This window comes from Prionailurus viverrinus, chromosome D2 (assembly GCF_022837055.1).
Source record: "Prionailurus viverrinus isolate Anna chromosome D2, UM_Priviv_1.0, whole genome shotgun sequence".
NCBI lineage: Eukaryota > Metazoa > Chordata > Mammalia > Carnivora > Felidae > Prionailurus > Prionailurus viverrinus.
In genome coordinates this window covers 24,518,988-24,540,985 of record NC_062571.1, presented here as the reverse complement: position 1 = coordinate 24,540,985, position 21,998 = coordinate 24,518,988, and the positions used below count along the sequence as shown (strand labels likewise).

The 21,998-nt window shown below is 37.7% G+C and overlaps 1 protein-coding gene and 1 long non-coding RNA gene across 7 annotated transcripts in view; one reads left to right on the top strand and one right to left on the bottom strand.

Annotated features, from left to right (window-relative positions):
- Positions 1–5,614: 5,614 nt before the first annotated feature.
- Positions 5,615–20,502, bottom strand: LOC125148323 (uncharacterized). The gene is made up of 3 exons (XR_007145494.1): positions 20,439–20,502; positions 19,984–20,020; positions 5,615–5,785 (listed from the first exon to the last, which is right to left on the bottom strand). It is a non-coding gene; the product is annotated as an uncharacterized LOC125148323 (long non-coding RNA).
- Positions 20,451–21,998, top strand: part of RTKN2 (rhotekin 2) — an 80,101-nt gene continuing 78,553 nt past the window's right edge. For 4 of the 6 annotated variants that reach the window (XR_007145493.1, XR_007145492.1, XM_047826315.1 and 1 more), the window contains exon 1: positions 20,451–20,721. Coding sequence is in view for 1 of the 6 variants with exons in the window: in XM_047826313.1 (XP_047682269.1) it covers positions 20,662–20,721 (60 nt within the window). In the remaining 5 variants the exon portion in view is untranslated. The remainder of the gene's footprint in view (positions 20,722–21,998) is intronic. The other 2 variants (XM_047826316.1, XM_047826314.1) reach the window with 1 other exon arrangement.

Sequence of the window (21,998 nt, the reverse complement as noted above, 5' to 3'; positions counted from 1 at the left end):
AGAGATGTGTTGAGTAAGAAGTTGCTGCGGCCAAGATCAAAGAGGGTTTTGCCTGCTTTTTCCTCGAGGATTTTGATGGCTTCCTGTCTTACATTGAGATCTTTCATCCATTTTGAGTTTATTTTTGTGTATGGTGTAAGAAAGTGGTCCAGGTTCATTCTTCTGCATGTCGCTGTTCAGTTTTCCCAGCAACACTTGCTGAAGAGACTGTCTTTATTTCATCGGATATTCTTTCCTGCTTTGTCAAATATTAGCTGGCCATATGTTTGTGGGTCCATTTCTGGGTTCTCTATTCTGTTCCATTGATCTGAGTGTTTTTGTGTCAGTACCATACTGTCTTCATGATTACAGCTTTGTAATTCATCTTGAAGTCCGGGATTGTGATGCCTCCTGCTTTGCTTTTCTTTTTCAAGATTGCTTTGGCTATTTGGGGTATTTCTGTTTCCATACAAATTTTAGGATTATTTGTTCTAGCTCTGTGAAGAATGCTGATGTTATTTAGCTAGGGATTGCATTGAATATGTAGATTGCTTTGGGTAGTATCGACATTTTACCAATATTTGTTCTCCCTATCCAGGAGCATGGACTCTTTTTCCATTTTTTTGTGTCTTCTTCAATTTCTTTCATAAGCTTTCTATAGTTTTCAGCATATAGATTTTTCACCTCTTTGGTTAGATTTATTCCTAGGTATTTTATGGGTTTTGGTGCAACTGTAAATAGGATCTATTCCTTGATTTCTCTTTCTGCTGCTTCATTGTTGGTGTATAGGAATGCAACCAATTTCTGTGCATTGATTTTATATCCTGCAACTTTGCTGAATTCATGAATCAATTCTAGCAGTTTTTTGGTGGAATCTTTTGGGTTTTCCATATAGAGTATCATGTCATCTGCGAACAGTGAAAGTTTGACCTCCTCCTGGCTGATTTGGATGCCTTTTATTTCTTTGTGTTTGATTGCAGAGGCTAAGACTTCCAATACTATGTTGAATAACACTGGTGAGAGTGGACATCCCTGCCTTGTTCCTGACCTTAGGGGAAAAGCTGTCAGGTTTTCCCCATTGAGGATGATATTAGCATTGGGTCATTCATATATGGCTTTTATGATCTCGAGGTATGCTCCTTCTATCCCTACTTTCTTGAGAGTTTTTATCAAGAAAGGATACCGTATTTTGTCAAAGGCTTTCTCTGCATCTATAGAGAGGATCATATGGTTCTTGTCCTTTCTTTAATTGATGTGATGAATCACGTTAATTGTTTTGCGGATATTGAACCCTGCATCCCGAGTATAAATCCCACTTGGTCATGGTGGATAATTTTTTTTAATGTATTGTTGGATCCGTTTGGCTAATATCTTGTTGAGGATTTTTGCATCCATGTTCATCAGGGAAATTGGTCTATAGTTCTCCTTTTTAGTGGGGTTTGTGTCTGGTTTTGGAATCAAGGTAATGCTGGCTTCATAGAAAGAGTTTGGAAGTTTTCCTTCCATTTCTATTTTTTGGAACAGCTTCAAGAGAATAGGTGTTAACTCTTACTCAAATGTTTGGTGGAATTCCCCTGGAAATCCATCTGGGTCTGGACTCTTGTTTTTTAGCAGATTTTTGATTACTAATTCGATTTCCTTACTGGTTATGGTTCTGTTCAAATTTTTTATTTCTTCCTGTTTCAGTTTTGGTAATGTATATGTTTCTAGGAATTTGTCCATTTCTTCCAGATTGCCCATTTTATTGGCATAGAATTGCTCATAATATTCTCTTATTTTTTTTTATTTCTGCTGTGTTGGTTGTGATCTCTCCTCTTTCATTCTTGATTTTATTTATTTGGGTCCTTTCCTATTTCTTTTTGATCAAACTGGCTAGTGGTTTATCAATTGTGTTAATTCTTTCAAAGAACCAGCTTCTGATTTCATTGATTTATTCTTTTTTTTTTTTTTTTTTTGGTTTCAATAGCATTAATTTCCGCTTTAATCTTATTTCCTGCCATCTGCTGGCTTTGGGTTTTATTTGCTGCTCTTTTTCCAGCTCTTTAAGGCGTAAGGTTAGGTTGTGTATCTGAGATCCTTCTTCCTTCTTTAGGAAGGCCTGGATTGCTATATACTTTCCTCTTATGACCGCCTTTGCTGCATCCCAGAGGTTTTGGGTTGTGGTATTATCATTTTCATTGACTTCCATATGCATTTTAATTTCCTCTAACTTCTTGGTTAGCCCATTCATTCTTTAGTAGGATGTTCCTCAGTCTGTAAGTATTTATTACCTTTCCAAATTTTTTCTTGTGGTTGATTTCGAGTTTCATAGCACTGTGGTCTGAAAATATGCATGGTATGATCTCGGTCTTTTTGTACTTACTTAGGAGTGGTTTGTGTCCCACTATATGGTCTATTCTGGAGAACGTTCCATATGCACTGGAGAAGAATGTATATTCTGCTGCTTTAGGATGAAATGTTCTGAATATACCTGTTAAGTCCATCTGGTCCAGTGTGTCATTCAAAGCCATTTTTTCCTTATTGATTTTTTGATTAGATGATCTGTCCATTGCTGTGAGTGGGGTGTTGAAGTCTCCTACTATTATGGTATTACTATTGATGAGTTTCTTTATGTTTGTGATTAATTGATTTATATATTTGGGTGCTTTAATATTTGGTGCATAAATGTTTACAATTGTTAGGTCTTCTTGGTGGATAGACCCCTTGATTATGATATAATGACCTTCTGCATCTCTTGGTACAGTCTTTATTTTAAAGTCTAGATTGTCTGATATCATTATGGCTACTTTGGCTTTCTTTTGTTGATCATTAGCATGATAGATAGTTCTCCATCCCCTTATTTTCAATCTGAAGGTGTCTTTAGGTCTGAAGTGGGTCTCTTGTAAACAACATATAGATGGATCTTGTTTTCTTATCCATTCTGTTACCCTATGTGTTTTGATTGGAGTACTGAGTCCATTGACATTTAGAGTGAGTACTGAAAGATATGAATTTGTTGCCATTATGATGGTTGTAGAGTTGGGAGTTTCTGGTAGTGTTCCCTGGTTGTTTCTAATCTTTGTTGCTTTTGATTATATGTAATCAAGTCATATATATACATATATGAAAAAATACATATACATATTTTTTTTTTCATCTTTTCTCCCCTCCAAGCGTCCCTCTTAAAATTTCTTGCAGGGCTGGTTTAGTGGTCACAAACTCCTTTAATTTTTGTTTGTCTGGGAAACTTTTTATCTCTCCTATTTTGAATGACAGCCTTGCTGGATAAAGAATCTTGGCTGCATATTTTTCTGATTCAACACATTGAATATATCTTGCCACTCCTTTTGGCCTGCCAAGTTTCTGTGGATAGGTCTGCTGCAAACCTGATCTGTCTTCCCTTGTAGGTTAGGGACCTTTTTTCCCTTGCTGCTTTCCTGATTCCCTCCCTGCTGGAGTATTTTGTGAATTTGACTATGATATGCCTTGTTGATGGTCTGTTTTTTTTTAATCTAATGGGGGTCCTCTGTGCTTCCTGGACTTTGATGTCTGTGTCTTTCCCCAGGTTAGGAAAGTTTTCTGCTATGATTTGCTCACATAACTCTTCTACCCCTATTTCCCTCTCTTCCTCTTCTGGGACCCCTATGATTCTGATGTTGTTCCTTTTTAATGAATCACTGATTTCTCTAATTCTTAAATCGTGCTCTTTTGCCTTAATCTCCCTCTTTTTTTCTGCTTCATTATTCTCTGTAAGTTTGCCCTCTATATCGCTGATTCTCTGTTCTGCCTCATCCATACTTGCTGCCGCTGCATCCATCCATGATGGCTTATAACATTTTTAATTTCATTCTATTTTTTTCTTCTTTTATCTCTGCAGAAAGAGATTCTAATCCATTTTTGACTCCAGCTAGTATTCTTATTATCGTGATTCTAAATTCTGGTTCAGACATCTTGCTTGTATCTGTGTTGGTTAAATCCCTGGCTGTTGTTTCTTAGTGCTCTTTCTTTTGGGGTGAATTCCTTCGTTTTGTCATTTTGAAGGGAGAAAAGAAATTAATGAGGTAGAAAAATTAAAATTAAAAAATTAAATTAAAAAAATATTAAAATTAAAAAGTTAAACACACACACACACACACACACACACACACACAAAATCTAATAAATGATGCTAGATCCTAGGTTTTGGTCTGGGTGTTTAAAGCGGTGTGGCAGATTAGAGAAAAAAAAAAGGGGGGGGAATAAATAGTTTGAGAATTTGAAAAAATGAATACACTGAAGTAGACTAAAATGAGATGATGGGAGCAAGATAGAATTTGAAAAAAGTTACACAAAAGTAAAGAATATAGTAGAAAGAATTAAAGAAAAATATTTTTAATAAAAATTAAAAATTAAAATGAATTTTTTCTTTCTGCATTCAAACAAAAGAAAAGAAGTAAAAAAAGAAAAAAGAAAAAAGGAATCGTTTGAAAATTTGAAAAAGTGAATACACTGTAGTAGACTAAAATAAAATGATGGAAGTTAAGGAGAATTTGAAAAGAATTACATAAAAGCAAAAAAATATAATAAAAAAATTAAAGAAAAATATTTTTAATAGAAATTGAAAGTAAATGAAGTTTTTCACTTTCTGCATTCAAGAAAAAGAGGAAAAAAGAAAACAAGGAAATCGTTTGAAAATTTGAAAAGGTGAATACACTGAAGTAGACTAAAATAAAATGATGGAAGTAAAATAGAATTTGAAAAAATTTACGCAAAAGAAAAATACAGTAATATAAATTAAAGAAAAATGTTTTTAATAAAAATTGAAAATAAAAATGAATTTTTTCTCTTTCTTCCGAATTCTGTGGTTCAGGTTGTGCAGATTGTTGTGTTAATCTTCCAATCAGTTTTCTAGGTGTGTAGGACGGGTTAGTGTTGGTCTGGCTGTATTTCATGGCCATGAGACACACAAAAAACTTCCATGCTGTTCCGCCATCTTGGCTTCTCCTATTTTTTGCTCTTAATACATGTCTATCACAAGATTTCTGGGGCTGTCTTTACTTCTGTGTCTCTCTGCAACCCAGGATATTGTACCATCCACTATCTGGAAAGTTGCCTGTCACTGGGACACCGAGAGAAAATTCTAGCAAATCACATGCTTGCTCTTAAAGTTGCAGGAGAAACACTTCTGTTCATGGTTCATTGGTCAAAGCATGACTCACAGTTGTGACTAACTGCAAATGGGCAAACCTATGAGGCAGTGCACCAAACCAGAGATATTTTGTGAATGTCACTGATTACAATAGTCAGTCCTTCAAGGCTCCGAATATTCAATTCATTCTCCTTCCATAGGCAATATATACTCACCTGTCCCTGAAGGATAAAACTCACAAGTTTCATTTAGTGAAGACAACAAGCACAATAAGCAGGGTCTATGGATGACCCTAGTATAGTATCGACATCAGGGAAAAATGTTCTTCATGTCTGGGTGTGGCTCCTCTTGAGCCAAAAGACCTATGAACCAAAAAGGCAAGTCATTTGCTTGCCAAACATCTAGTACACACTGGTGAAACATGTTCAGGGTAACTTCACTAACTATTCCTATTTAGAAAAGAGGAGTATGGGAGACATAGCACTGTTGTCTCTAGCAGGTATGAAATTCCAGGGGGCAGATATTTTAAGGATCCTCTATCCCAAAGGGAGAGAAAAGTTTCTTTGATTAGACTTACAAGGGGCTTTCCAGTCCATTTATTCTCCATGGCTCTTTGTTATATTTTCTGAAATATTCCATCTTTGTCTAAGGATGAACAATGGTGACCTTGTTGGGACACGGAACAACTTTTTCAGGTAGCTACAATTGAAGAAGAAGAAAAAAGATGCTATGGCAACTTTCCCTTAAAACCAGATGTGTGCAATTTAAGACTGCTCTTTATTTTTCAGTGAAGAATATTACAGACTTCTTATATTTTTGGTGTTAAAATACCCTTTCCTGTGGGCTTCAATATCAGCAGTACGGTGGATTTCATGAACAGTGATTCCTCTCACTATTGAACAAGTTTAAGTGAAATATAAGTTTTTCATGAAATACAACTTTCGTAGCATTGCTGAGATCTCAGTAAAGAAGAAATATCTTTAAGGGGCTAAAAATAGAATAACAACAAAACCACCAACCAAACATGAATTGAAACACATTCCCAGGAACATACACAAATGGATTTGTTCTGTCAGTGGCAAGTCGAAGGACCTGCAGCTGAGATTTTTATATTAAACCTGGGAATCTTGGCTAACGGGTCTCAGGTGATGAGAGCCTTATAGCAAATGCAAATCCTCCCTGGAAGAAAGTTGAGATTAGCTACATATGAACATCCAGTTAAAGGTTACAAAACACAAGGAAACAAGTCACCATGAGTAAATGTCTGTGGAAACATCAAATTAATATCCTCAAAAGCTACAAAGAGTAGAATGACTGGATACAGAATATAGAGTAACTATGAAAAAGATTTAAATTAAAATAGAATCATAGGAATTCATAGGCAACAAAAGATTACCCAACATGACAAGGAAGATACCAAAAAATAACTGAAATGGAACTGTTATAAATGAAAAATGTGATTGTTGAAATAAAGAAACTCAGTGGTTGAATTTAAGAGAAAATTAGACACTGATAAAGAAATAGCAAGATGGAAAATATACTCAGAATTCAGCACAAAGAGGAAAGAAAATGGAGAACATAAAATAAAGGCTAGGAGATAAAGACAAAAGAATAAGATTTAACCTATGCCTAATTGTAGTTCCTAAATTACAGAATACAGAAAACAGAGGAGAGGCAATTTTTAAAGAGTTAATGCTTAAGGATGAAGGGCATAAATTCAAAGTAGCAAGATACATGGGTAGTGAAATAAAGTTGTTAAATGTTAGAAACATTTCTTTTAAAATCAGAAAGAAGACAAGCATGCCTTAGAAGCATGCTTCTATTTAACACTCTATTAGTGGCTTGCCCTAGCAACTGCAATAGGTCAGGAAAAGAATAACAAGAGTTAGAAACAAAAGAAACAACATTGTTAAAATGAACACTCAGTTGAATCCTGCCCACTGCCCTCTGCAAGCCTACCATTTAATTAGAACTAATGAGAGAATTTAATTTATGATGGATAAATTGGTATTTGGATATAATACCAACAAACAAAAAAAAAGCGTTATTTTTATACACTAGCCACAAACAGAAAACATATTTTTAAAGCAATTATTTAAAATAGTAAGAAGAGATACAAGAAATAAAAAAAATATGGAACAAAGACATGCAGAGCCTATATGGAAAAAAGTATAAAATTCCTACTGAAAAACATTGAGGAAGATCTAAATTTGCAGAGTTTGTGATGTTCATGGATAGGAATGCTCAATACCCTAAACATATAAGTTCCTTCTAAATTCAATACAATGTTAAGGGGCACCTGGGTGGCTCAGGTGGTTGAACAACAGACTCTTAAAATTTTTTTAATGTTTGTTTACTTGAGAGAGAGAGAGAGAGAGAGAGAGAGAGAGAGAGAGAGAGAATGCATGGGGGAAGGACAGAGAGAGAGGAAGACAAAGAACTTCAAGTGGGATCCAGGCTCTGTGCTATCAGCACAGAGCCAAACCTGGGGCTCGAACCCATGAACTGGGAGATCATGACGTGAGTCAAAGTCAGATGCTCAACCGACTGAGCCACCCAGGCACCCCGAGCATTAAACTCTTGATTTTGGCTCAGGTTATGATCCCAAGGTCGTGGGATCAGGCTCCAGGGAGCATGGAGCCTGCTTGAGATTCAATCTATCTCCACACCCCCCCATCCCCTGATCATGTGCGAGCTCTCTCTCTAAATAAAAAAAATTAGTTAAATTCAGCACAATTACGATAAAAATTCCAACAGACTTCTTTTTTGTTTCTTCAGAACTTGAGAAAAATCTATGAAAACTTTTACATGAGAGATCAGAGGCCCAGTAATAGCCAAGATACTCTTGAGAAGGAGAAAACAATGGTGAACTTTTACGAAGAAAACCATTTCTAGAACCAAAGCAGGAAGAGAAAAATTTGTCCTTCATCTAATTGATGGTATTCATGCACCTAAAGAAAAAAATTCCTAGAGAAGGAGCTGAGTCTGTCTGGGAAACTTGAAGTAGGTAAGAGGGACAGTGAGGGATGGTGGGAAGCAGAGGGAGCAGCATCAGAGAAAAATTTGAGGAAGTGAATTTGCAAGGGTGCCTCTGTCAGACATAGACACATCCACGTCATGCAGTGTGATGTTATAGCATCATACTACAACAGCAGTTTGCAAAAATATTTGTGCAACACTCCTAAAAGAATTGTTAAAAACTTTTTACCCCTTAATTTTTAAGGTGGCATCTCTTATGCTTTAGCATATATTTAAATAGTTATAAAGGATGTGATTGCTGGTATATTGAAAATAATTACAGTTTAAAATTTAAATATTTATTAACTTATCTAATAGAATCCAAAATGTTAAAGATGGGATGCTCAGCCACTATCATCCATTTAGAAAATACATGACAGCTTTATCTCTAAATTGGAAATTTTACATTGTTCCTTTTCCTACTTGAACTTCTATTTGTATTCTACTTTCTTCACAGAATTTTATGCTTATATACAATATTGTTATGCTTGAGGTCTTCATTGCTCATCCTATCATGTTTCTCTTCAGCAAGCATATAAATGTAAATTGGAATTTTATACATTTTTGCATTTCATGTGACTGAAAGACTTAATGGTCAAGAGGGTTTTTTTTGGATTGCAATATTAAAATTAGTAGTAGTATAAAATTGATAATAAAATAAGCACATTACAAATGATAATGGATCAACATCGAACATCAAAAGTAACATTTTCCTGGAAATGAATCTCATAATGGGACAGATGAGCCCTTTTTTCCTTCAGTTTATGTATCCATGGGCAAATGTTAAATAATGCCAAAATGAGCCCATTTTCAACATCAAATCCACATCTGATTTTCATTTTTATACAGGCAAGCACTGAGCTCCTCATTCATTGCTTATAGCAATGTCAACATCAATGAATTTAATTGTCCCTTTGGCCCCCAGATAGTTTTTATAGTCTGGAACAATGCTGTAGGGTTGCTTAACAGTGACCTTTCTTTTGTCATTTGGGAAAAGGTAGTTGTGCAAGGGGAATCAATGTGAGGCCCAGACAACAGACACCTTACTTAAATCAATTTTAGGATGGGGAATGTAAGTTGAAGATCTTGACAGTGATTGCTTTAAAACTGCCCAAGCCCATTAAAACTTTGGAAAGCCTTTGTGTCCCGCAGCTTGAGGACCACTGATTCAAGTCATTAACTAATTCCTCTGATTGATTTGCTTGCTCAGTAAGGAGCCTTCTGATTTTAATGCCATTTGAATGTCCTTAGGCCTATGTGTAATTTGCAGTAACACATTGACAGTAAGAATGCCAATGGAACTTCACTTTGTCGCCATCTGCTGACAAAGCTCTCATCCTCTACAAATTTTACCTCTCCTACCTGCCACCCAAGCTCCCAAGCAGTGGCTCTTAAGTGTTCACAGATAAATCCATGTGGCCAGTTCTCATCTCTCACTGGGCATAGCCACTAACCAATGCATTACAGCTGTACTTTCAGAGTTTCACATAGTAGAATGTACTAGAAATGAATCAAATTTAAGTCCAATTTTGGAAGCCAAAAGTATATTGTTATTTTGCCAAGTAAGAATCTTCTAAAATACTGTACATTATCACCATTGTTTAACCTGTACAAGAATATTTCAAATATCTTATAATGATTTCTTATTATGACATGTTTGAGGCACACGAAAGAATATATGCAATATATATGTAAGTTTTTAAGTAAACATTAAAATAAATACCTGGGAACCCATTACCCAGCTTAAGAATTAAAACATTACTAGTAGTTTTATATCTGCATGCTCTGTCTCCATCCCATCCCCTTGCCTTTCTCCCAGAGATAGTCACTATGCTGAGTTTTGTTTTTAGCACTCTGTTCTTTTTTAAATATAAGCTTTATCACATGAACATGTTCCTAAACAATATGTTGTTTAGATTCTCTCTTATTCAGCATTATAAAAATTATATATTCTAATACTCTTCTGCAACTTTCTTTCTTCATTCAATATTTCCAAGATTCAGCCATCATGTTATGTGTATCTATGGTTTATTCATTTTTACTGACATATTTCATTGGGTACACCACCACAATTTTTTTTATTCATTGTCTTGAAATGAACATTTGGATTGTTTTATATTTTTGCTACTACAAACAATGTTGCTGGTACATATCTGTAAGAATTTCCCTAAGGATATTTGTATATAAAAGTGGAATGGCTTGGTATATACATTAAAAAAAAATTTTTTTTTTTCAACGTTTATTTATTTTTTTGGGACAGAGAGAGACAGAGCATGAACGGGGGAGGGGCAGAGAGAGAGGGAGACACAGAATCGGAAACAGGCTCCAGGCTCTGAGCCATCAGCCCAGAGCCCGACGCGGGGCTCGAACTCACGGACCGCGAGATCGTGACCTGGCTGAAGTCGTACGCTTAACCGACTGCGCCACCCAGGCGCCCCGGTATATACATTTTTAACTTTACAGAATAGTTCTGAATTTTTCTCCAAAGTGATTGAGCAAATTTACATCTCCTCTATCAGTGTATAATATCCTTTTGACCTATAACTTCACCAGTTCTTAGTATTATCAAGCTCCTTAATATTTACCAATCTAGTAACCACAAAATAGATTAAGAGATTAATAGATCTTATTGGGATCTTAATCTGTAAATTGGTAATTTGCAAATGTACAGACTAAAACTGATAATAAAGTTGAGCAACTTTTCACATTTTATTTGCCATTTGGGTGTAATCTCCTACAGTATGCCTACCATAACTTTTGACCATTTTCCAGTAGGATTTTTATTGATTTGTTTTTCTTTATTTTTAATATAGGTACTAATTATTTTTCAGTGGTAGGTGATATATCTTGACTATAGCCAATCCTACTCACATGAGCTTTTCTCATTCAGTTCTCAGTGTTCTGTGGGTCCTGTACAACTGCCCATAGGTGCTGATGTTTCCTTCGTATGAGTAGCAGTTCCTCATGTTTGTGTGGGAAAACCAGTTTATAAAGCACTCTCACAAATCTTATCTCATTTGAGTCTCCCAACAATTTCTAAAAAACTAGACAGAGGCCAAGATGGCAGAGCAGCATGGAAGTTTTCTGCTTCTCTTGTCCCTGAAATGGAGCTAGATCAGTACCAAATCATTTTGCACACCTATAAAATTAATCTGAGGATTAACACAACAATCTGCATAACTTGAGCCATAGAACTCAGCAGGTATGTGGCATGGAGAGGTGAAGTGGGGGAGAGAGAAGCTGCGGAGGTTAGGGGGCTGTTTTTGCTTGTGGAGAGAGGACAGAGACTGGGGAAGAGTACAGGAAAAGCACCTCCCCTGAAAGAATCTGGAAAGAAAGAGAAAGAGTGAAAACACCTATAAGGGACCGAACAAAAAAGGGAGAAAGGAGAAAGGAGAAAGGAGAGGGTTTCAATACCATTAGGACTCTACAAACGGGGACACAGAGTCAGGAGACGGAATAAATACCATTAAGACTCCATAAGCAGGGTAGTGCAGAGTCTGAAACCCCACAGCTTGATATCTGGTGGAGCTCTGGTGGGAAGGGTGAATCCCTAGGAGCAGACAGTGAGGTCCGAGGGGTCCTCAGGCTGAATGGGGAGAGGCAGTTTCCCTACTGGGAGGACATTTGGTAGAGGCTGTGTGGCCTCCCCACAGGCAAAGGTCCCAGCTGATCCCAGAGAACAGCCACATTTGCTGGTAATAGAACAAGGACGTTAAGGGGTCACTGAAGCCTGGCACCAGATATGTGTTGTGATTTACCATAATCCCTGAAATGCTGCTGCTACACAATCACACAAACTTTTTCTGGGGCGGTCTAGCACCCAACCACAGTCTCTGGGCATCTGCAGCAGTGTAGTTGTGCGAACATTCCCAGGGACAGGTCAGTGCCTGGCCATTGCTTGGGTGGATCCTCCCCTAGAGGGTTGGAGCAGGCTCAAGCCACAGGGCCCTAAGAAGTGAGGGGTTTGGAAACACAGCCCCATCTAAGATAAAATTCAGAAGGAAGGTTCCACTTGGCAGGCTGATGGCTTGGTGGTGGACAGTGTAGAAGTGGAGAGTGGGTGGAAGCAGGAGACAAAGGAGGAGTGCTCGATTGCCATTTGGCAAAAGCACAGAATTCTCATGCTAGAGACTGGGTAGCTGGTGACGCCATTTTCACCCTTCCCATGCATGCACATACATGCGTACATGTACCACAATAATCCACTCCATTAAGCTAAGCAGTGTCTTCTAGTGGAGAATGGAGCCATTATACTAAGCCCCGTCCAACTGTGTCAACCAAGTTCTAGAGGAAGAGCACAAGTCTCTCCATCTGCTTAGTTTACAGACTATAAAGTGCTTAAGAGTTTGGCTTTTAGGGGAAACTGGATGTAATTTCATTCATAGTTCACTCTATTCACTGGTTCATCTATTCAATTTTTTTCTTTTCTTATTTTTGAATACAGACAGAGAAAAACATTTTTATTTTCCATTTTTATAAAAAAGATTTTTATTTTTTCTACTATATTTTTTTGTAATTTTTAAATTCTATTTTACTTTAAGCATTTAATCTTATTCTATTTTATTGTGTTCATTTTTAAAAAAAATTTAAACATTTTCCTTTTTTCCCCCTTTTTTCTTCTTTTCTTTCCCTTTTTTCTCTATTCTATCAAGCTTCTTGCAACAGCCAGACCAAAATACACCTAGGATATAGCATCCTTTATTTAATTTTTTTTGTGTTGTTTTTAATTTTTTTATTTTAATTTTTTATTTTGTTAATTCTTTTTCTTCCTCCTAAATGACAAAAAGAAGGAATTCACCCCAAAAGAAAGAACAGGAAGAAATGACAGCCAGGGACTTAATCAACACAGAATAAGCAATATGTCTGAACCAGAATTTAGAATCATGATAATAAGAATACTAGCTGGGGTTGAAATGAGCATAGAATCAATTTATGTGGTGATAAAAGAAGTAAAATCTGTCAGGATGAAATTAAAAATGCTATAACTGAGATGCAATCTCAAATGGCTGCCATGGTGGCAAGGATGGATGAAGCAGAGCAGCGAATCAGTGATATAGAGGACAAACTTATGGAGAATAATGAAGCAGATAAAAAGAGAAATTAAGGCAAAAGAGTACAATATAAGAATTAGAGTACTCAGTGACTCATTAAAAAGGAATAACATCTGAATCATAGGGGGCCCAGAAGATGAAGAGAGAGAAAAAGAGGTAGAAGGTATATGTGAGCAAATCACAGTGAAAAACTTTCCTAGCCTGGGGAAAGACACAGACATCAAAATCCAGGAAGCACAGAAAACTCTCATTAGATTCAACAAAAACCGACCATCAACAAGGCATATCATAGTCAAATTCACAAAATATACAGAAAGGAAAGAATTATGAAAGGAGCAAGGGAAGAAAAAGTCCTTAACCTACAAGAGAAGACAGATCAGGCTCACAGCAGAAATTTGGCATGCCAGAAAGGAGAGACAGGATAAATTCAATGTGCTGAATCAGAAAAATATGCAGGCAAGAATTCTTTATATAGCAAGGTTGTCATTCAAAATAGAAGGAGAGATACAGACTTTCCCAGACAAACAAATCTAAAGGAGTTTGTGACCACTAAACCAGTGCTGCAAGAAATTTTAAGGGGGACTCTCGGAGGGGAGAAAAGATGAAACAAAACAGAAAGACCAAAAGCAACAAAGACTAGAAAGGACCAGAGAACACCACCAGAAACTCCAACTCTACAGGCAATACAATGGCAATAAATTCATATCTTTCAGTACTCACTCTAAAACGTCAATGGACTCAATGCTCCAATCAGAAGACACAGGGTAACAGAATGGATAAGAAAACAACATCTATCTATATGCTGTTTACAAGAGACCTATTTTAGACCTAAAGACACCTTCAGATTGAAAGTAAGGGGATGGAGAACCATCTATCATGCTAGTTGTCATCAAAAGAAAGCTGGAGTAGTCATAATGATATCAGACAATCTAGATTATAAGATAAAGATTGAAACAAGAGATGAAGAAGGGCATTATATCATAATTAAAGGTTCTAAACACCAGGAAGACCCAACAATTGTAAACGTTAATGCCCCCAATGCGCAACACCCAAATATATAAATCAATCACAAACATAAAGAAACTCATTGACAATAATACCATAATAATAGGGGACTTCAACACTCCACTTATAACAATGGATAGATCATCTAAGCAGAAAATCAACAAGGAAACAATGGCTTTCAATGATACACTGGGCCAGATGAACTTCACAGATAAATTCAGAACATTTCATCCTAAAGCAGCAGAATACACATTCTTCTTGAGTGCACATGGAACATTCTCCAGAACAGATCACATACTGGGACACAAATCAGCCTTCAACAAGTACAAAAAGATCGAGATCATACCATGCATATTTTCAGACCATAATGCTATGAAACTCGAAATCAACCACAAGAAAAAAATTGGAAAGACAACAAATACTTGGAGACTAAAGAACATCCTACTAAAGAATGAATGGGTTAACCAAGAAATTAAAGAGGAAATTAAAAAGTACATGGGATTCAATGAAAATTATAACATCACAGGGCAAAATTTCTGGGACACAGCAAAGGTAGTTATAAGAGTGAGGTATATAGCAATCCAGGCCTTCCTAAAGAAGGAAAAAAGATCTCACATACACAACCTAATCTTACGCCTTAAAGAGCTGGAAAAAGAATAGCAAATAAACCCAAAACCAGCAGAAGACAGGAAATAATAAGGATTAGAGCAGAAATCAAGTCTATTGAAATTAAAACAAAAGAAAACAAAACTAAAACAGTAGAACAGATCAATGAAACCAGGAACTGGTTCTTTGAAAGAATTAACAACATTGATAGACCCCTAGTGAGTTTTATCAAAAAGAAAAAGGAAAGGACCCAAATAAGTAAAATCAAGAATGAAAGAGGAGAGATCACAACAATGAAGGAATACAAACAATAATAAGAGAATATTATGAGCCAATATTATATGCCAATAAATTGGGCAATCTGGAAGAAATGGAAAAATTCCTAGATACATATAAACTACCAAAATTGAAACAAGAAGAAATAGAAAATTTGAACAGACTCATAACCAATAAAGAAATTGAATTAGTAATCAAAAATCTCCCAAAAAACAAGGCTGGATGGCTTTCCAGGGGAATTCTACCAAACATGTAAAGAAGAGTTAAAACCTATTGTTTTGAAGCTATTCCAAAAATTAGAAATGAAAGGAAAACTTCCAAACTCATTTTGTGAGGCCAGCATTACCTTGATTCCAAAACCAGACAAAGACCCACTAAAAAGGAGAACTATAGAGCAATTTCCCTGATGATGATGGATGCAAAAATTCTCAAGAAGATACTAGCCAAAGAGATTCAACAATAAAAGAATTATTCACCATGATCAAGTGGGATTTATACCTGGGATGCAGGGCTGGTTTGATACCCTCAAATCTGAATACTATAGAAAACACTGAAAACCATAGAAAGCTTATGAAAGAAATTGAAGAAGATACAAAAAAGTAAAAAAAGATTACATGCTCATGGATTGGAAGAACAAATATCGTTAAAATGTTAATACTACCCAAAGCAATCTACATATTCAATGCAGTCCCTATCAAAATAACACCAGCACTCTTCACAGAGCTAGAACAAATGATCTCAAAATTTGTATGGAAACAGAAAAGACCCTGAATCGCCAAAGCAGTCCTGAAAAAGAAAACCAAAGCTGGAGGTATCACAATCCCAGACTTCAAGATGTATTACAAAGCTGTAATCATCAAGACAGTATGGTACTGACACAAAAACAGACACTCAGATCAATGGAACAGAATAGAGAACCTAGAAATGGATCCACAAATGTATGGCTAACTAATCTTTGACAAAGCAGGAAAGAATATCCAATGGAATAAAGACAGTCTCTTCAGCAACTGGTGCTAGGAAAACTGGACACAATGACAGGCAGAAAAATGAACCTGGACCACTTTCTTACACCACACACAAAAATAGACTCAAAATGGATGAAAGACCTAACTGTAAGACAGGAAGCCATCAAAATCCTTGAGGAGAAAGCAGTAAAAAACCTCTTTGACCTTGGCTGCAGCAACTACTCAATCGACATGTCTCTGGAGGCAAGGGAAGCAAAAACAAAAATGAACTACTGGGATCTCCTCAAGATAAAAAGCTTTTGCACAGCAAAGGAAACAATCAACAAAACTAAAAGGCAACCGACAGAATGGGAGAAGATATTTGCAGATGACATATCTGATAAAGGGTTATTATCCAAAATCTATAAAGAATTTATCAAGCCCAACACCCAAAAAACAAATAATCCACTGAGGAAATGGGCAAAAGACATGAATAGACACTTTTTCCAAAGAAGACATGCAGATGGCTAACAGACACATGAAAAAATGCTCAACATCACTCATAATTAGGGAAATACAAATCAAAACCACAATGAGATACCACCTCACACCAGTCAGAATGGCTAAAATTAAGAACTCAGGCAATTACAGATGTTGACGAGGATACAGAGAAAGAGGATCTCTTTTGCACTGCTGGTGGGAATGCAAACTGGTACAGTCTCTCTGGAAAACAGTATGGAGTTTCCTCGAAAAATTAAAAATAGAACTACCCTACGACCCAGCAATTGCACTACTAGGTATTTATCCAAGGGGTACAGGTGTGCTGTTTTGAAGGGGCACATGAAACCCAATGTTTATAGCAGTGTTATTCACAATAGCCAAAGTATGGAAAGAGCCCAAATGCTCATCGACCAATAAATGGCTAAAGAAGATATGGTGTATTTATACAATGGAGTACTACTCAGCAATCAAAAAGAATGAAGTCTTGCCATTTGCAACAATGTGGATGGAACTAGAGGGTATTATGTTAAATTAAATTAATCAGTCAGAGAAAGACAAATATATGACTTCACTCATATGTGGAATTTAAGATACCAAATAGATGAACATAAGGGAAGGGAATCAAAAATAATATAAAAACATGGAGGAGGACAAAACATAAGAGACTCTTAAATACAGAGAACAAACTGAGGGTTGCTGGAGGGCTTATAGGTGGGGGGATGGGCTAAATGGGTAAGGGGCATTAAGGAAGACACTTGTTGGGATGAGCACTGGGTGTTACACATAGGGGATGAATCACTGGAATCTACTTCTGAAATCATTGTTGCACTATATCCTAACTAACTTGGATGTAAATAAAAAAAAATAAAATGACAAAACAAAACAAAACAAAACAAAACTAGCTGGGTGGGGCACCTGGCTGGCTGTCGATTAAGGGTCCGGCTTAGTCGATTAAGGGTCCGACTCTTGATTTTAGCTCAGATCATGTTCTCACGGTGGAAACCCCTGTCTGGCTCTGCACTGACAGCATGGAGCCTGCCTCAGATTCTCTATCTCCTTCTCTCTGCCCTTCCCTTGGCTTTCTCTCCCTCTCTAAATAAATAAATAAATAAATGAATAAATAAATAAATAAATAAAACTAAAAAAAAAAAACAAAACTAGCTGGCTATTATTATACTTGTTTTATAGATAAGGACCCTGAGTGGCTTGCCCAAGGTCATATAGCTAATGAGTCCTCAGATTCTGTATTCCATTTCCTTCTTATGATTATATGATGCTTCTGCTATTTGTAGATTATGCCTATTCATTTAGACAAATGCTGCACCTCTGTTTAGCATCTTTACTTCAGTTTCTTTTCTCCCTTTTTTTTTGTGTGTGTGTGTGTAATTTAAAATACAGTTCTAGTCTATGAAGTTCATTTTAAATGCATTACCTACAAGATAACAGATGAATAAAGGAAGCACCAAGAGGATTCTTTAATAGGATTTTTTAAAGAAAGTCTAGGAGGATATCAGAAACCACAATAGTTACCTGTTCTGGGGCAAATCACATTTTAAAAAATAATAGGTTTATTATGTAAGAGAGCTTATTTCAAGTTCATTATCTCCTTTCTTTGGCCTTTTAGAGAGTTAAAAAGGCGAATGTAGGGAATAATGAGAAGAAAAATATGTTTTAACATTTATTCATATTATCTAAATTGGCTGTCCTATGTCAAATACTGATTTTATATTTATTAATTATTAAATATTATCTGTTTATTATATTAGAGATAAGAGATACTTATAATTAGTCTTAAATGTTGAACTTATCATGGGAAGTAATATTGGTAGAACAGAAATGCCACCATTCAACCTTCAGCTGAAGCTTTTACACTTGGGCAATTAGGTGGGGATCCATCAACTGTGGGAGCCCAAGGAAGGTGGGATGTTAGCTCTTGAATGAGAGATACTCAAATATTATCTTTCAAACAGTTGAGGTGGCAAAGGGTAGTACGTCTTACTTTCTGGGAGTTTTAAAATTCATTCATTCATTCATTCATTCATTCTCTAACCAAACCACTGCTTGTGAAATCTTTAACCTTTTTTAGTTTCCATCTATTTTTATGTATATCACATGCATCAGAGAAAACTATGATGAAACTACCAGAAGGACCTGGGGATAAATAAGGAAACAGCATTCCTACTCTGAGGTATTTTAATCACCATATAATAGTTATATCTTAAGAACTTCCTGGGAACATCCCTTGATGAATAATAGATAGGACTACATCATTATCTTCTCCAAAGAGAAAGGTCTTTAATAGCAATTGTCAATTCTACAGACAATCGCTAAATATGACTTTTCCTAGATCTTTTTCTTCAGTATTATAAATAAATGCATCTCCAGTTAGTATTTATCAAATATTCCTACATCAGTGTCCAATTTTAAATTGGCTGGCTTGCCTCTGTTCTCATGAAGTGATGGCTTCTGTAAGTATTTTGGTCTAAGAGCTGTGTGTGTTACATGAGAAATAATATACGTCTGATGATGAGCTCCCTGTGTGTATTTCTTTTATGAGTCAGGTACTCTACTAGGTTCATGCCGCTCACTGTGAGTAGGGGATAATTATACCACAAAATGGTAAAGCATTAGAGAGAGGAGTGCATTGGGGGAAGGGTACCTAATGACTTTGGAATTCAGATCTGTGTTTGGAGAGAATGAGGTGAACTCATTGTGTTGGTAATTTTCAGCTCTCCATATTTTATAGTTGTGTGTAAGGATATGGGTCATCTGTAATGACCCATACATTCCTAATTGTAAGGGGATGTCATTCCTAGCTGGGCAGCTTCTATTATCATCTAGTTCAAAGGGCCACAAAGAGGCAAATTACTTATTTGAGAGGAAGGGCACTCTTCATATTTTCAGAAGTAAATCTTCAAACTAACTGCTTAAAAAAGGGCCTTGTGGATAATGTGACCATACAACTTAATATCCACTTTGGACAAGTGCATGATTGGTGGGACGTTGGGACAACAAACCCAAACAGGGAATGTCTCAGGCAAATAAAACACATGGTCACCCTATTTATGGAAGGAAAAGCACCCAAGGCCGCCTTCTGTGAGGTTGCGGGTGCAAGAGTTGATTTGGTTGATTTTTCCTGTAGGAGAAAAAAACGTCAGAAGCCAAAGCAGTGTCCTGTTGCCTTTTCAAGGGTAAGTCAGGATAGGCCAGGATAGTGGATTATAAGGACCTTGCAGGGTCCTGAAATCTGTAGCACTTCAACTTTGATTTTTAAAGATTCCATTCTTTCCCATTATGATTAATAATAAAACTCTTCAAAAAAGTCTTTGTATGGGTCTTTAGGGACAGCAAAAAATGGGGCTTTGGGAAAATAATACCTTATTCTGCCATCAGAATGGGAAAGAGTAATGGGAAAGAGTAATGAAGAAGTATTTTGCAAGAAAAGAATAGACTACTTTCAAGAAAGAAGTCTTTGTAAGAACAGACTACTTACGTGTTTGCGGTGGGTTATCTGGAATTACAAAGAAACACTGGGGACAAAAGAAAAGACCTTGTGAAACGTCTGACATAGTATCTCTCCAGCTTGATCAACAGGGCCGTGGGCTTCCAGTGCCCTGAGTGACAATGCTCTGCTGTGTGGGAGCGCTTGGGAGCAGTGTCCCTTGGTTCTCTGGGACTGAGGCCACGGGCTCCTGGTGACACCGCGTGTCCTTGAGTCGTCCGCAGGAACGCAGGGACGGCAGCCTTGAGTCAGCCAGCCGCGAAGGGCCTTGGCGGGGATGCAGGCAAAATGCACTGGGGCGTGCCTCGAAAACCACCTGCCTAAACCCTGTGCCCGGCCAGGTGCGCTCAGTGGCCAATGTACTCCCCACGGCCCTGCCCACTCTTGTCCCAGGCCCGCCCACTCCTCAGTCAGTGCCTTAAACCTGCCCGCCGCGCCCCACTCACTTCGCCGCGGCACGGAGGGCTAGGGTCTCGGCGCGCTTCCCTGCGGGAGGCCCGGGCGCTGCCACTGCGCCTGCGCCCTCAGGCTGGCGGCCCCCTGCGCCCCTCCCCCTGCGGCCGGACTTGGTACGGCCGGGCCGGCGGTTGGCGTCCTCCGCGGCTCAAGCGAGCGGCGGGCTTTTCAAATCTTAGGAGGAGCGGCGGCGGGCCTGGCAGTGGTGCTGAGATGGAGGCGCAGACCTTGAGGGGTCCCGAGCTCCGCCTGGCGGGCCTTCCCGCCCAGCAGGTGAGTGAGGAAGGGCCGGACTTTCAAGTCTTCAAGCCACCGTTTTGCCTCGTCGTCGAGAAAGCCCCCACTCCGCGTCTCGTATTCAGTCGTGTCCAGAAACAAAGGGACGGACTAGGAGACCGCACTTTGCAGGCTCCAGTGGAGCTAGGAAATCTCCTCCTCCCGCTCCGGCCCCCGATTTCTTTTGGAGGAGACTAGACCCGAATGGGGAAGCGATGCCGGAGTTCCTCCGTGCGTTCCCGGGCGCACCTGCCGGCTGCTTCCTTCCACACCTCCCCGCCCCCCCCCCCCCCACCCGACACACACACACACACACACACACACACACACACACACACACACACACGGTTTAGATCCCAGTGTAGGTGACGCAGGGGAAATGGGGGTCCCGGGATTTCCAAGAAGCCCACCCGAGGCCAAGGGAGGACGGTTTGCTTGTTACTCGATTTGACGGAAAGCGCAATTACTGGAGCGATGTCCACACACGACATAAACTCGATGGGGGCAGGGTGGAGAAGCAAACTGCAAACTTGGAACTTTAGAAAAATTTGGTTTGATAGTGGATTCTTTTCGAATCGGATAAGAGAGAAGTTTGATGTTTTGCTATTTCGCCATGTAAAGTATGTGTTTTTTTACTGAATAGAGACCAATCAATTATTAAAGTGTTATATTTTCCCCTCAACTCTAACTTTAGAGTCTTAAAACTGATGTCTTTATGCTTGATCTTCCCTTTAATCTCCACCTTCTTTTACCTAGTTCTGAAATAGATTAAACCATGTGAAAATGCCAGTTTTGTAGGTCAAAATTAGTAGACTATCAGCACTTTTATATGGTCCAACCTATTTTTTTTATTAGAAACCTGGGTAAACCTAACCTTCTAACCTTTGCTTAGAAACCTGTTATTTTGTTTAGAAACCTCAGCAGATACAAAATTGTTAGAAATTCTTCAATAATACTGAGGGAAATAAAGCAAGACAGTAAGAACTATTATGCAAACCAAAGTCCAACTCCTTTATTAGTAATGCTGTTTTATGCCAGCATTTTCAAAAATTTCAGACATTTTGATGTAAAATGCTTTTCTGTCCTATCTGTTAAGTACTTTTTCTGTTCTGATAACAGAATCTTGATTTCTAGTGAATGGGCAGGCAATCTGTTGAGGTTCTGGTATTTATTACATAGGTATTGGTGTAGCCGTATATTTATTTAGCTGTGTGCAGCAGTAATATTTAGGAATTTTACAAAAGAGACAAGAAGATAAGGTCATGAAAGAACTT